Genomic DNA, 16,900 nt, shown 5'->3' on the forward strand with positions numbered 1-16,900 from the left:
GTGAGCCGTGCCGGCCTCTGCATTTGGCCTGCAACCCAAAAGGCCTGTATTGCTTGTTGTTGTTGTTGTTGTTGTTGTTGTTGTTGTTGTTGTTTGAGACAGAGTCTTGCTCTGTCACCCAGGGTGGAGTGCAGTGGCACGATCTCAGCTCACTGCAACCTCTGCCTCCCGAGTTCAAGCAATTCTCCTGCCTCAGCCTCCCCAGTAGCTGGGATTACAGGCGCCCATCACCACGCCCAGTTAATTTTTGTTATTTTTAGTAGAGATGGGGTTTCTCCATGTTGGCCAGGCTGGTCTCGAACTCCTGACCTCAGGTGATCCCCCTGCCTCAGTCTCCCAAAGTGCAGGCATTACAAGCGTGAGCCACCTGGCCCAGCCAAAAAAAGGCCTGTTTTTTTATGAGTCCTGCTGTGTATCCATTGTTGAGAATCAATTCCTCAAACCACCTATATTTGTAAGTGAGTAAAAGTTTGTTTCTCTTTTGCATATATTTCTTACGGTTAGCATATTATGATATATATGAGGTAAAAGAACAATTCTTCAAGTGCCCATGGGAGCAAGAACCATGTCTAATTCTCTGTTCTTTGTAATACTCTGTACTATTGCAGATATCTTCAATAACAATGAAAATATTCCACCACTTAATTAGCCCATCAATAAAACAGACACACACACAAAAAAACTTGATTATTCAGAGTTTTATGCCACAAAAAGAAGGCTATTTTGCCACAAATAAAAGCAGAAAAGAAACAACATTACTTAAGCAAACTCAGGCTCCTGTTAGATGGAAAGGCTTGCTTACCAGGTTCATTTCCTGAGTCAATTCAGAAAGGATTATTACTCCTATTATGCAGTGCTCCACAGTACCCTTTGGAGAAAATAACAAAGTTTAGCCTAAGTGGAGACAAATGATTGGTTCTTAATGTATACACCAGGTAATATTTACAAATAATTAAAGACTGAAACACCACATTTACTTAATAATAAAATGGAAATAAAATTTTAAAATATAAAGAAAAATCACTGTGAGTTCTATAAACAAAAGAATTTCAAACCTATTTTTTGAAAGATAAATTTGGGTACACAGAGCTAAATGGGAAAAAGCTCCTCCCTTATAAATGCATGATACTCAACAAAATGTTTCCAGCACTTATAGGACACATAATAAACTAAGTTTCAAAATACAAGAATTTAGCTTAGTACCTTTTATAAGACCAAGAATAAGAATAAGCAAAAAATGTTTTTAGCTCTATAATTTGCTTAAAGCCTACTGAGATAGAGGCACTCAATAAATAAATAATAAATAGCTTAGGCACTAATTCAAATCTCTTGTTCTAATATCGGATAGGATCACTTAGGCTCTTTTAACATTAATTGTGCATGTATATGAAATTGTTACATACCTATAATGATGGCATGTAAAGTACACAATGCAATGAGATAAATACATGACTATCTATACAATGTTTTTAATTTAATCAGCTTCCAATTTAATCTCAAATTTTCCATCATTAAAATTCAGACTTTATATGCACATTACTAACAAACTACCCTTGTGTGAAATCATACTGGAATTATGAAAATCATAAATGTGGCATCCAATTACATTGCAGTCATTTTTAAAAACTGACACAGAAGATAGATACACTTTTCAAATCTTAATTTTATAGTTGGTCATCCCTTTTAACTATCACAGAATTCCATTATCACTGTATGTAATTAAATTCAAATTATCTCAGAACAAAAAAAAGTCCCACAATTTTTGCATTTTAATCATTTATGGCCTTTCAAGACAGTCTGAGTGTCTAAACCGAGCTCCAGATTTCCTACACACTGAAACATCCATCCTATGTGTACACCAGGTTAATGTTCCCCAAAGTGTGGTACCCTGACCAATTGCTAGAACCAGCTGATTGATGACCTACAAACTCAATTCTAATCTGAAAATAGTTTGTTACTGGTCCATGACAAAACAAAGAGCATGTAACAGATTATAAAACAGCTAAGTCACAAAGTACGCTAGGTCAGTTGGCTTTTTTTTCATAGCAAGTCTTTCTCAATGAAGAAGGCACTATGTTCATTTACAGTCTTACATAAGCTCCTTATCTTGCTGAAGACCAGTAATTTGAATAGCACTGCCCTAAATGACAGTAGGATCTCCTGAGTATATCAGTAGAAAGGAGACACATAAGTATGTTTGGAGTGTGGCAGCAAGAGGTCTGTAATAATAGAAAAAAAAGAATGCACAAAAGTTCAGACTGTTAAAGATGTGACAAACTTAAAATAATTTTTAGGACAAAATTCACGAAAGCTGCTAATACCCAAAGGAACCATACGATAATATTCTAGAAAACTAAAACACTAAAGCCAAAATTGACTTTCTCATGATGCAGGGTTAGGTCAAGCCATACATATATAAATATATAGCATACTAACTATTCTGTGGTGATACTATTATATAATAAACTTTCAAGCTAAAACATTTTGTTTCTTTTGGTCTTCCAGAACTGGTAAAAGTACACTGAATCCCAACTTAAGTTGAGCTTACTGGCCACTAAAGAGGGAGTTTGAGAAATGTTAGCCAACAAGAATTTCATTCAATTTCAACCTTGATTTTATTTTAAAAGAACTGCATGGTCGCTTCTTGTCTACTCAAATAAATCTTGATGAACAATCTTAGTAAAAGACAAAAGGGGGATGCTACTGTCCTTGCCAAACTTACAAATACAACTCTGAAGTGTGAAGCTCATACTTGTCCTGAATAAACTATCCTTCTGCCCTAGTATAAACTGATCTGCTCAGAGCTAAGAACACTTATTCCTGTGAAGTTCTAAATGATCAAATTTTGTTAACCAGGTTTTAACAACATGGATAAGACAGAAGCAGCATAACCTAGCATTTCATATTCTGAGGTTTCCAGCACTGCATTATATGACGAAGTTGTATCTTACACAGGGGTTGAATTTTAAAGTTACTGCATAAAAGTCAAATCTCCGAAAGTCAAAACTGCCCATACTCAACCATGAACCAAAACTGAACCATCTATTAATCAAAACTGCCAATTTTTCCTCAAGAATACTAACAGATCATGGTGTTGTTTTTTTTGTTTGTTTTTTTTTTTGTTTTTTTGAGACGGAGTCTCGCTCTGTCGCCCAGGCTGGAGTGCAGTGGCGCAATCTCAGCTCACTGCAAGCTCACGCCATTCTCCTGCCTCAGCCTCCTGAGTAGCTGGGACTACAGGCGCCTGCCGCCACGCCCAGCTAATTTTTTGTGTTTTTAGTAGAGACAGGGTTTCACCGTGTTAGCCAGGATGGTCTCGATCTCCTGACCTCGTGATCCGCCTGCCTCGGCCTCCCAAAGTGCTAGGATTACAGGCATGAGCCACCACACCCAGCCCAGATCATGTTTCTTTAGCTGGACATCAGATAAAATAGTTTTCTTCTACTTGGGAACCACGTTTGTATGAAAAAATATATATGTATATCTTCAAATATCTGAATCATACCGAGCAAGGCATGACAGTCATCCTGAGCAAGAGTAAACAGGAAACAAGAGCAGATGCAGGTTTCTCTAAATCAGCCCAGGACGTGGAATCACTAGCATGATTTAGTTTAATGTTTTCTTGCCTTTGTTTATTTTGTTTTGTTTTGAGGGGGTTTTTTTTGGCAGTCCATATATCTTACATATTTATGTAAGTTAAATGTGCATATGCTATGACTTTATTTTAATCACTTAGGTTAAAAATATTGTTTTTAAAATAACCATTCTTTATTGATATATAATAGCTGTACCTATTTGATACCTATATACAATGTGTAATGATCAAATTGAAAACATTCTTGAGAAACTGATATAGTCAATGTGGTATAGTGTAAAAATTAAAAAATTTATCGTAAGTTGGAGGCTTGTTAAATGCTAGCTGTATGCTTTAAGCAGTCACCACGCAATCTTACAGAAATTATTTAACCCCTCTAAACCTGTTTTCTTATTTACAAAATAAAATCTATTTCATTTTAGGTTGTGATGAACATTTAATTACATAATCTATGAAAAGCATTATATACATGTTTTACATATATACAGTACCATAGACTTATGTGTCATAAATGTACACACATTTTAAAATTAGAAAACATGATTATTTACATTCTTCTAGTTTGGAAATTATGTAACAGCACGATCCTCATTTACTAACAATAAATGATAAAGGATCCAGAGGATAAATAATAAATCATAATTAACATGGTACTGGTAGTCACAAAAACTATATCGCTTTAAGAAGAGCAGTATTCTAAACCAAAAAAAGCAAGTAGTGATGTTCTAACAATGTAGCAATGACTTCTTACCTGGAGAAACTTCTTCACATCAGCAATAATTTCTCTGAAGACAAATTGGTCTTTCTGAACCTCAAACCACCCCAACTTAGTGATTTTAGCAATGACTTGAATAAGAGCTTGGATGACAAAGGGAGCCAGCTTGGGCTGTGATGCCACGTAATTCAGAATGTAGTTTCCTACAAAGAAAACACTCCATGGATCATTTGGACTTCTCAGAAACAACATAGTGTGAATCATATGAAGAAAGAGAGGTGGGGGTGGGGGAAGGGGAGGGAGAGCATTAGGACAAATACCTAATGCATGCAGGGCTTAAAACCTAGATGACGGGTTAACAGGTGCAGCAAAACACCATGGCACATGTATACCTATGTAACAAACCTCCATGTTCAGCACATGTATCCCAGAACTTACTGTAAAAAAAAAAAAAAAAGAATTTTGTGAACTTTAAACAAAAAAGTTGCAGCATTTGTTAAAAAGAAAAAAACAGAAAAAGAGGTGGCAATGACATGCTGTGACAAAAGGTTAATAGCTCTCCTCAAGATATATGTTTATTTATATAGTTCTTTTATTAGGCTTGTTTTGAAAAAGCAAATTTGTTCCAATGCGTTTGATATATTAGGGAAAAACTTGAATAGAACACTTCTGTTGAATATGTCACTTTTGTTTCTGCATGATTTTATTTACCAAAAAATGCTAGGTGAATGCAGAAAACTGAAACCAGGCTGTTATGGTTTGGATTTGTGTCCCTGCCCAAGTCTCATGTCCCCAGTGTTGGAGGAGGGACCTGTTGGGAGGTGATTGGATTATAGGGGCAGATTTCCATCTTGATGTTCTCATGATAGTAATTTTCACTAGATCTGGTTGTTTAAAGTGTGAAGCACCTCCCCCTTCTCTCTTCCTCCTGCTCCAGCCATGTAAGCCATGCCGGCTTCCCCTTCACCTACTGCCAGAATTGGAAGTTTCCTGAGGCCTCCGCAGCCATGCTACCTGTACAGTCTGCAGAACCATGAGCCAATTAAACCTCTTTTCTTTATAAATCACCCAGTCTCAGATATTTCTTCATAGCAGTGTGAGAACCGACTAATATACAGGCCAACTGAACAAAATGCATACACCTCAAACATCTACTATGTATTGTCAACCCCACCCATCTTTATCTGGTATTATATCTTTCTATACTATTTCAGATGATCTTTCTTTCATCACTTTACAATAACTCACAAGCTGCAACCCTTCTGAGGCCTACTTCTGTGAACAAACTTCAGGACTTTCCCAAGGTAAAGTGTCATATTTATTGTACTATGTTTTTCTTAACCATGTAACATGTGTAAAACTCTACTAACCTTTGATTTGATTTGTATCTTTTTTTAAATATGTCACTGACAAGACTTTTAAATTTTATTGTCATAATCTAATTTCTCTCATAAGCCCTGTGCTTTTTATTATGTAGCATTGCATAGCACAGTCACTTTTAGGAACATGTCATGTCATAGCAAAAGTGACTATACACTGTCTTCTTGAGGTAGCATTAAAAATACAAATAAACCCCATCTCTACAAAAAATTGTTAAAACAATAGCTGGGTATTGTGACATGCACCTACAGTCCTACCTACTTGGGACACTGAGAATGACTGTGCCACTGCATTCCAGCCTGGGTGACAGAGTGAGATCCTGTCCCACAAAAAACAAACACAAATAGTACAATACGATAAAATAAATATATAAATTCAAGAAAGCATGAGTAGAACAGTAAAGTCAAGCTTGTAATAAAGTTAATACACCAAAACTGTTAAAAGTGGGTAGCAAATTCAGTTATGAGCTTTCTAGTTGACTAATGAAGTCAGATAACAAATACACCAAGAAGTCTCTCAGAAAACTACAAGAAGAATTTTTACAAGAGAAAAAACTCCATTTCCACTTTGGCCTGAAAGGCCAGCATGCCATTTGGGAAAACAGTAAAGAAAAGGTAAACACCTCAATATTTAAAAACAGCTTTGATGGAAACAACTCCAAAATCCAAGAATGTATGCAACAAGCATTCTTGATAATCGTAGTAAGATTCTTGATATTTAAAAAAGTTCTTGTAACTATTATACTTCAACCTCAATTTTTATTAATATTAAAATATTGTTATACAATAAAAAAGATAAAATATATTTTGAAAAAAAACATAATTTCCTTAGCATTAGGACAGATATCAGAGAAGTTTCTCCTACGAATCATGGTAATATGGTTCTAAGCCTTGTTGCATGTAATCTTTTATTTCAATAACAAAACTTAAGAACATGACACTGCTTCCTGAATATAAAAGAAAATCCAGCGTATTTACTTCAATTACACTTTTATTTTTAATATCTTGAAAATGTTCATCTTGCAGTGGGTACAGGCAAACCATATGTGGGCAGCAGTAACCACTAGGAGGAGGGCAATCTCAAAATAATAATAAAACAAACAAATAGGAGACAACCCAGGTTTCACATTTAAAGCTAGATACCAACAAGGACATGTTCCCAGACTGCCCAAACAAAGGTACCTAGGGCTAATAAATTCATTATCTAAGGCAGGGAAAAAAAAAATCACTAGAATATGTTTCTGTTACTTTAGCTGAATGTTTTACACAAAATATTCTCATGTTATGCTTTTTACACAAACTATAAGATTGTTCCAATTTAGTAAGCACCAATAATCACAATCATTTAAAACATCAGCAATCTCCCCCTCACTGGTACAATTAATAGAGAAAAGCCATACTAAGAAGAAATGGAAATGTTTGGGAAGATACATGGGAGAACAACAACCACAACAAACAGCTGGGAAAAACCCCAGACAAAAGTCAGTAGAAAGTTGGAAAGCTACACACTAGAGGTCCTTTGAGTATCAAAAGCCTACATAACAGTAACAATAATATTTCATGTTTATGAGGCATGTCAGAAATTTTGAAGTGCTTCCCATCAAATACTTGATATGGCTCTCATAGCAATGTGAAGATACTGCTATTATGTATTATTATTATTCTGTCTTACAGGCCAAAAATATGAAGGTCAAAAAGGTAAAATGACTGGGACTCTGAATCAGGTTATTTTGGTTCATTCCGATTTTTTGTTTGTTTCCTGTTTCCAAATATTGGACAAACCATATATTTTAGTAATAAGTCATAATTCAAAACTCTAAATCCAAACTTGTAGATAGTCTTTTAGAGTGTGCTATCTAAATATAAAAATAATATAAAAGAAAGGGGAAATATTCCGTTTCTACCTCTGTCCCAAAAGCCAGTATGTTATTTGGGAAAGGAAAGAGACGATACACATCTCAAAATTTAACTAAAATTCCTTTGATGGAAACAACCCTAAATTCTAATAGTGAGAAGTATACGCTATAATCTACGTCTAGAGAGTTAGCTTATGAACTATTTGGAGAGAGAGTGTGAGAGAGAGAAAGAGAGGGCAAGCAAAAGAAAGCAAGGAGAGAAAGAGAACATGGAACAAAAAGAAACTACCAAAAAAAAAAAAGAAAAAAGATACATGAGGCTAGTTCAATATTCAAAAATTAGTTAATGTAATCCATCACATCAATAAGCTAAAGAAAAATCACATGATAACATAAACAGATGCAGAAAAAGTATTTGACAAAATTCAACATCCATTGATGGTAAAAACTCTCAGCAAACTAGGAATAGAGGACAACTTTCTCAATTTGATAAAGTATATCTACAAAAAACCTACAGCTAAAATCATATTTAATGGTGAGAAACTTGAAGCTTTCTCACTAAGATTGAGAAAAAGGCAAGATGTCCCCTCTTACCACTGCTTTGCAACATAATACTTTAAGTCCTAGCAAATGCAATAAGAAAAAGAAATAGAATGCATATAGATTAGGAAAGAAGAAATAAAAGTGTATTTGCTCACAGATGGCATGATATGTAGAAAATCTGAAAGAACTGACAAAAAAATTATGAACTAATAAATGATTACAGCAAGGTTACAGGATACAGGTTAATATACCAAAGTCAATCACTCTGCTTTGCCAGCAACTGGAACTTGAAATAAAACACAAAATAACTTACATTAGTACCCTCAAAAATGAAATATTAATACTTAGATTTAAATCTAACAAAATATGTACAAGACCAATATGAGGAAAATTACAAAACTATAATAAAATAAACCAAAGAAGATCTAAATAAATGAATACATATTACATGTTCATAGACAGGAAACTCAACACTGCCAAGATATCAGTATTTTCCAACTTTAAAGATTCAATGCAATCCCAAACAAAACCCCAGTAATTTATTTTGTGTATATCAATGAACTAATTCTAAAGGTTATATTGAGAGGCAAAAGACCCAAAATAGCCAACACAATACCGAAGAAGAACAAAGTTGGAAGACTGACACTACCCCACTTCAAGGCATACCATAAAGCTACAGTAATCAAGACAGTTTGGTATCAGCAAAAGAAATGACACATCAATGGCTACAGTTTGAATGTCTGTCCCCTCCCATACTCATGCTGAAACTTAACTGCCACTGTAACATCTTAAGAGGCAGGATCTTCAAGAGATGATTACACCGAGTGCTTTGCGCATATGAATGGTTTAATGTCATTATTTCAGGAGTAGGTTCCTTTAAAAAGGACGATTTCAGCCCCCTTTTGTCACTCTCTTTTGCCTTCTCTTTGCCCTCCCACCATGGAATAATGCACCAAGATGGCCCTCACCAGATGCCAGCTCCTTGATCTTGAACTTTCCATCCTCCAGAACTGTAAGAAATACATTTCTTTCTTGATAAATTACCCAGTTTCAGGTATTCTGTGGCAGCAGCACAAAACCAACTAAGATGCCAATCAACAGAAGAGAATAAAAAAACCCAGAAATAGACCCATATAAATATAGTCAATTGATCTCTGACAAAGGAGCAAAGGGAGTAACAAAATATGAGTCTTTTAAATATAAAAAAAGTATTTTCATCAAATAGTGCTGGAACAACTGGACATCCACATGGAAAAAAGGAATCTTGACACAGACTATATGCCCTTCACAAAAATTAACTTAAAATGGTTCACAGACCTAAGTGTAAAACATAAAGCTATAAAACTCCTAGAAGATAAGAGAAAATCTAAGTGACCTTGGTTCAGTGATGACTTTTTAGATGCAACACCAAAGGCATGATCCACAAAAGAAAGAATGAATAAGGTAAACTTTGTCATGAAAATGAAAAATTTCTGCTCTGCAAAAGACAATGTCAAAAGAATAAAAAGATAAGCCACAGATCGGGAGAAAATATTGGCACAGGACATATCAAAGGAACTGCTTTCCAAACTACACAAAGAACTCTTAAAATTCAAAAATAAGAACACAACCTGATTAAAAAAATGGGCCAATGACCTTAACAGACACCTTTCCAAAGAAGATAACAGTTCACCCTTGAACAACATGAGTTTGAACAGAACCACTTATGCGTGGATTTTTTTCAATGAATATATTGGAAAAATTTTTGGAGACTTACGACAATTTTTAAAAATTCGGACATAGCCGGGCATGGTGGCTCACACCTATAATCCCAGCACTTTGGGAGGCTGAGGCAGGCGGATCGCTTGAGCTCAGGAGTTCGAGACCAGCCTGAGCAACATGGTGAAACCCCATCTCTACAAAAAAAATACAAAAACTTAGCCAGGCATGGTAGTCACATCTGTAGTCCCAACTACTTGGGAGGCTGAAGTGGGAGGATCACTCGAGCCTGGGAGGCAGACAGAGGAGTGAGCCAAGATCACACCACTGCACTCCAGCCTCAGTGACAAAGTGCGACTGTCTCAAAAAAAAAAAAAAAAAAAAGGCACCTCAAACGAATGGTGTAGTGTTGAAATATTTTTTAAAAATAAGGTATAAATGTAGATACTACTCTATCATTTACTATCATAAAATATACACAAATTATAAAAAGTTAAAATTTATCAAAACTTACACACATGCTTAGATTGTACATAGTTCCAACCACAGTCAAGGTTTATGTAGTCAGGTTTATGATCAGGACTGCCCTTATCTACAAAGCTGCTAATCTCCTAGCCTTGAAGGGAAAAAATAAATACCAGCTGCCAGTCTTCTGGCTGTACAACCAGGCCTAGAAGAGAACCTTTTTCTGGACTGGTTTCATAGATGCTTTGTCCCTGAAGTTACTAAGTACCTTGCCAGTAAGGGAATACCTTTTAATGTTCTTTTCATATTGGACAATGTCCCTGGCCACTCAGAACCCCATGAGTTCAGTGAGGACGTTAAAGTGGTCTATGTGCCCCTAAACACATCTCTAATTTAGTCTCTGAATTGGGGGTCATAAGGACCTTTATTTAAAGCTCATGACACACGGTACTGTATAAAAAGGATTGTCAACACTATGGAAGAGAACCCCCACAGAGAGAACATTCATGGAAGTCTGGAAGGATTTTACCACTGAGGATGCCATTGTTGTTATAGAAAAAGCCATGAAAGCCATCAAGCCTGAAACAATAAATTCCTGCTGGAGGAAGCTCTGTCCAGATGTTGTGCATGACTTCACAGGATATACAACAGAGCCAATCAAGGAAATCATGAAAGAGACTGTGGATATGGCAAAAAAAAAAAAAAAGAGTCTGAAGGGTTTCAAGATATGGATCTTGGAGAAATTCAAGACCTAATAATAAAGCTAATAGGTAGTTTTCATATGAAACATTTTTTAAAAATCAAATATATGTTCCAATGGGCACTACTGTTTACAAGCAGTATTAAAGAGGACAAAATAACACTTATTTAACAGGGACAAATATACCACAAGGTACAGGATCAGTGCAATAAATTCACAAAACTATATTACAGCTAGTTAATCAGTTTAAGAATTGTTCCCAAGTCAGTCACATTTTTGGCCCTCAGAAGTGCGTTCCTACAGATTTCAACTACTCTAAATTTTTAGCTACAAAGAGGTTAAGAATGATTATAAGAGGCTTTCCAAGGAGTTACAAAATCTTTGTAGACCAGAGTCAACTATCATCACTGCAAATCTGCTCTCACCAACAGCTCTTGCATTTTTCAGGAAGAAATCTCCAGGAAAAGAGTCACATACCAGTGTAGTCACTATCTCCTATGCCAAACCTAGGGAACTGAAATGGACGATATTACTCCAAAATGAGAATTCTGAGGTTTATCTTTAAAGGCTTATTCCAATCTCAAAGATTAGTCAGAGAAGATTATCTTCTACTGAAATAAATCTTGGCTAAATGTAGAAAACGTCTGTACTTTACTGCTGTTCTTCGAGTAAAAGTCATACACATGAGTCTTAATCTACTGTATACTATAGCTAAAGTCAGCTGAAAATCTGAAATTAAAAGTATGCTAAAATTCCTGAATCTTTTGGAAGTCTGCTACTAAAAAGCCTTTAAGGATTTACTAACGTCAACTCTAAGTAAAGGCAACAAAAGGTCTAAGTCTGTCAGACGTTACTCATTTGAAAAAAAAGATCAAAGTTCCCTACAAATTGCTAAGTTTTACACAAGGGAGAAACCTACACCTACTAGGGAATCTAACAAAAGAAACACCAGAATTTACAGAAGATGATTTTATGGAGATGAGTGCCTCTGAACCAGTGCCACATGATGAGGGAGAAGATATAGCAGAAACAGCAGTGCCAGCGCGGTGGCTCACACTTGTAATCCCAGCACTTTGGGAGGCCGAAGCAGGCGGATCACGAGGTCAGGAGATCGAGACCACGGTGAAACCCCGTCTCTACTAAAAAGACAAAAAAATTAGCCAGGCGTGGTGGCGGGTGCCTGTAGTCCCAGCTACTCCGAGAGGCTGAGGCAGGAGAATGGCGTGTACCCGGGAGGCGGAGCTTGCAGTGAGCCGAGATTGCGCCACTGCACTCCAGCCTGGGCGACAGAGCGAGACTCCGTCTCAAAAAAAAAAAAAAATTAACATTAGACAATCTGGCAGAAATGTTTCCATTATTCCAGACTTCTTTTAGGACATGGACCTTTCTATGATACAGGACAATGAATTTAAAGTGAACACAGAAGGATTGGTACTTTATAGAAACATTTTTAAAGAAATGAAAAAGCAAAAAAGACAGAAATTACAACATATTTCCATAAAGTTATACCTAGTGCTCTTGCCTTTCCTGCCTCCTCTGCCTCTGCCACCCCGAGACCACAAGACCAACCTCTCCTCTTTCTCTTCCTCAGCCTACTCAATGTGAAAATGATGAGGATAAAAATCTTTATGATGATCCACTTCCATTAATGAATAGTAAATACATTTTATCTTTCTTTTAATTTTCCAAATAATATTCTTTTCTCTAGCTTACTTTATTCACAGAATATAGTATATAACACATATAACATACAAAATATGGATTAATCAGCCTGTTTTTATGTTATTGGTAAGGCTTCCAGTCAACAGTAGACTATAAGCAGTTAAGTTTTGGGGGAGTCAAAAGTTGTAAGTGACTTTTTGACTGAGCAGGGGGTCAATGCCCCTAATATCTGCATTGTTCAAGGGTCAACTGTACAGAGGTCAAATAACCACATAGGAAGGTGCTGTATATCGTATGTTCTCAGGGAAATACAAATTAAAACAAGGAGATACCACTACACATCTATCAAAATAGCCAAAATCCAGAAAATGCCAAATGCTGGCAAGGATGTGGTGCAACAGGAACTCTCACTCATGGCTGGTGGGAATGCAAAGTGGTACAGCCACCTTGAAAGACAGTGTGGTGGTTTCTTACAAAACTGAACACACTCTTAACATATAATCCAGCAATTGTGCTCCAAGGTATTTATCCAAGGGAGCTTAAAATGTTTGGGCACACGAAAACCCACATATGTATGTTGATAGCAGCTTTATTCATAATTGTCAACACTTGGAAGCAACGAAGATGCCCTTCAGTAAGTGAATGGATAAACTGCGGTATACCCAGACAACAAAGAATTATTCAGTGCTAAAAAGAAATGAGGTATCAAGCCATGAAAAAAACATGGAGGAACCTTAAATGCATATTACTAAGTGAAAGAAGCCAATCTGAAAAGCCTCCATGTATGATTGATACCTCAGGCTGTATGATTCCAACTATATCATATTCTGGAAAAGGCAAAGCTATGGAGACAGTAAAAAGATCAGGGTTGGGGGAGGGTGGGATGAACAGGCAGAGAACAGCGAATTTTTAGTGCAGTAAAACTATTCTGTATAATACTATATTGGTGGATACATGTCATTGTATTAACACATTTGTCAAAATCCATAGAAATACAACACCAAGAGTGAACCCTAATGTAAATTACAGACTTGGGTTAATGATGTGTCAGTGTAGGTTCATCAGTTGTAACAAATGTACTACTTTGGTGCAGGATGTTGATAGTTGGGAAGCTGTGCATGTGTGGCAGCAGGGAGTATATGGAAATCCTCCGTACTTTGTGCTCAATTTTGCTGTGAACCCAAAACTGCTCTAAAAAAATTAAGTCTATTTAAAAGATGTGTGTGGAAAAGTATAATAAACAAAATCACAAGTTTTATGACTTAGCTTTATACTATTTGAACCTTATTTTTAAAACTGTAAACTCCTTTCGTTTGCTTTCTTAAGTACACAAGTCCAACAGTGGATAAATCCTTCTCAAGGCTTTCTGCAGTACCTAAGACTCAAGAGTGCTTACAGAAATAACAGTCAATATAGAGGGAAACAACACATCATTGTGAGATTTTGACCATTCAGGTTTAAACTTAAGGATCCATCACATAAATTTTAACTTTTCTGATAAATATAAATTATGTTAACCTTGAGGCTAAAGAACAGAAATGAGTCAACAATCTATTTCTAATATGAACAAAGATGACAAAAAAACCCCATACCTCAATTATTACAATTTTGTCCAAATGAAATGCAAGCTACTTACATACACACAAAAACTTAAAATACATTAACTCTGAAAAACATACTGCTACTTTATAGAATCATTTTTTCAAGTAAAGTTCCAAGCACTGTTTATCCATATACAAATTGTCTTCCTATTAAGAACCTGCTTTTATTTTACATATACCCCAAATGATTTTGATATAGCATCCTGAAAAATACTAGAGAGCTGAATTCTGTCCTGTCATTCAGTTGCATACCAAGTTAAGATAATGACTAAAAGCCTGGACTCTAAACAGGTAGAGTAGCTTTGAATCATAACTCTACTACTTTCTAGTTGTGTGATCTTGGGCACATGACAGAGCCTTTCTGCAAATCTAATTTTCTCATTTGTGAAATGAGGACAACTCAAAAATCTTATTTGGTGGGTAACATGAGAGTACAAATCTTAACAAATAGGACACAAAATGCTAGTTGTTTATCATTAAATAAATGCTTTTTTGGCCGGGCATGATGGCTCACGTCTGTAATCCTAGCACTTTGGGAGGCCAACGCAGGCGGATCACGAGGTCAAGAGATCAAGACCATCCAGGCCAACATGGTGAAACCGTCTCTACTAAAAATACAAAAATTAGCGGGGCGTGGTAGCGTGCACCTGTAGTCCCAGCTACTTGGGAGGCTGAGGCCGAAGAATTGCTTGAACCCAGGAGGTGTAGGTTGCAGTGAGCTGAGATCGCGCCACTGCACTCCAGCCTGGCGACAGAGCAAGACTCTGTCTCAAATAAAGAAAAAAAAATAAATGTCTTTTTGATTAGACATTGCTTTATGTAACACATCACTGTTCATCACAGATGAGTAAATGAGACTTGATACTCACGTTTTAAAAAATGACAGACACAAAAAATTTGCAATCCTAGTAACAGTTTAGTATATTTAAAAGAAAAAGTTTTTTTAAAGCGCAGTTGGTTAAAAAGCACAATAAGCCACTTACTGATGTCCATCCTCTGCTCAACAGGTAAAGGACTGACTCGGCTGACAAGTTTTGAAAGACATGTTGCTGCAAGAAGCTGGGCATAGGATGTCTGTAAAGGATAATTTTATTTATTATCATAAATGAAATTAAAATAAAGCATTGTGATAGAGATGTTCTTCTAAGCAATAACAGAAATTCTTCTGGTTTTCCAAACTGGCAAATTTACAATAGATAAAATACGTCAATTTGAGATACATATATACAGAAAAGGATACACATACACAGGCATACAATCTCTTATAAGAAATCATTAGTTGAGGGAGATGTAGACAGCCATCTCAAATAACAATAAGCAAACGGGAGAAATAAAGCAAGTTCAAATAAAATACAGTACTCTTACCATGTTCTATAGCCCTACAACATCTGGCCTCTGATTATCTCTTCAAATTCATCTGATTCCATTCTTGACTTTGCTCTGATCATGATAGCCTTTAGGTTCCTTTCCAAATCTTCCCCACCCTGGTCTCCATGTTGCTTGAAACCCATGTCTGACTATATTCTCTCTGGCCCCCAATTATCTTAATACTATGCTCAAACTCTCTAAATGCATGCTCACCCTTGAAAATTTGGTTCTTGTATTCACTCCACCTCCTAGAAATTCTTGCAAAGATACTCCCTCTTTTTTTCTCTAGACCAGAGGCTGGCAAACTATGGCCCTTGATCAAATCCTGCCTGTTTTTACATGGGTTGTGACCTAAGAATGTTTTTCACAATTTTAAACAGCTTTTCAACTGTTCAAAAAAATCAAAACAATAACAATATTTTGTGACAGAAAAATAAATGAAATCTGTATTTTGGCGTCCATAAAGTTTATTAAAACACAGCCATGCTCATTCATTTACACACTGCCTATGGCTGCTTTCACGCCACGATGGCAGAATTGAATAGTTAAAACAGAGACCACATGTGGCGCTCAGTGCTTCCTACTGCTGCTCAGAGTATCATAAACCACAGTGAGGTAGGTAAAACTCTACAGTGCCTAGAGAGCCATGGGTGTTGTCACGACATGACACATACCTTTTATACCAGCACATGTCTATCATATCAAAAGAAGAAAAGATAAAAGTGGACTTCAAATATCTAATTTTTAAGGCACAATGGAGTATGGACTATTCTTTTATTGATTACATGGCAAAACAATGTGCTTTTATGCAATGGTACTATGGTTGTCCTAAAAGAATACCATATACATTGACAATATCAGACCAAGCAATATCCCCAATATACACTGACAATATCAGACCAAGCAATATCCCCAATATACACTGACAATATCAGACCAAGCAATATCCCCTATATTTCCATCACAATATTCCCAACTCAAGAAATCAAAAGTCAGAAAAAATAGAAAATTGGATATCTCATCATAGTAGACTGTCTTTACAAATATAAAAAATGAGACTGCAACCAAAGTTTCCAAGTGGCTCATTTGTTAGCCAATCACACAGCCATTTACTGATGAAGAGTTAATTAAATCACCATTGTTTTATTACAGCAGCCAAAGTTATGTGTGCAGAGAAAATAAGATTACTAGTTTCTGGTGGAAGCAAATTCTCAAAGAGTTGAAGACACTGGAACAACATCAAAAGTCAATTTGAAAACAAGACAAATGATTTGGAAAGGTTCTCCTTAAGTCTTGATGAGTGGACAGATGTTTCTTA

The 16,900-nt window shown here is 36.1% G+C and overlaps 1 protein-coding gene across 1 annotated transcript in view; it reads right to left on the reverse strand.

Moving 5' to 3' along the window:
- Positions 1–16,900, reverse strand: part of RANBP17 (RAN binding protein 17) — a 431,538-nt gene that overhangs the window by 395,820 nt on the left and 18,818 nt on the right. Inside the window, exons 3-5 of the mRNA XM_003273231.3 lie at positions 15,198–15,288; positions 4,347–4,513; positions 803–868 (exon numbers count right to left, since the gene is read on the reverse strand). Coding sequence (XP_003273279.1) covers positions 803–868; positions 4,347–4,513; positions 15,198–15,288 — 324 coding nt within the window. The remainder of the gene's footprint in view (positions 1–802; positions 869–4,346; positions 4,514–15,197; positions 15,289–16,900) is intronic.

Source organism: Nomascus leucogenys, chromosome 2 (assembly GCF_006542625.1).
Source record: "Nomascus leucogenys isolate Asia chromosome 2, Asia_NLE_v1, whole genome shotgun sequence".
In the NCBI taxonomy this organism is placed as follows: domain Eukaryota; kingdom Metazoa; phylum Chordata; class Mammalia; order Primates; family Hylobatidae; genus Nomascus; species Nomascus leucogenys.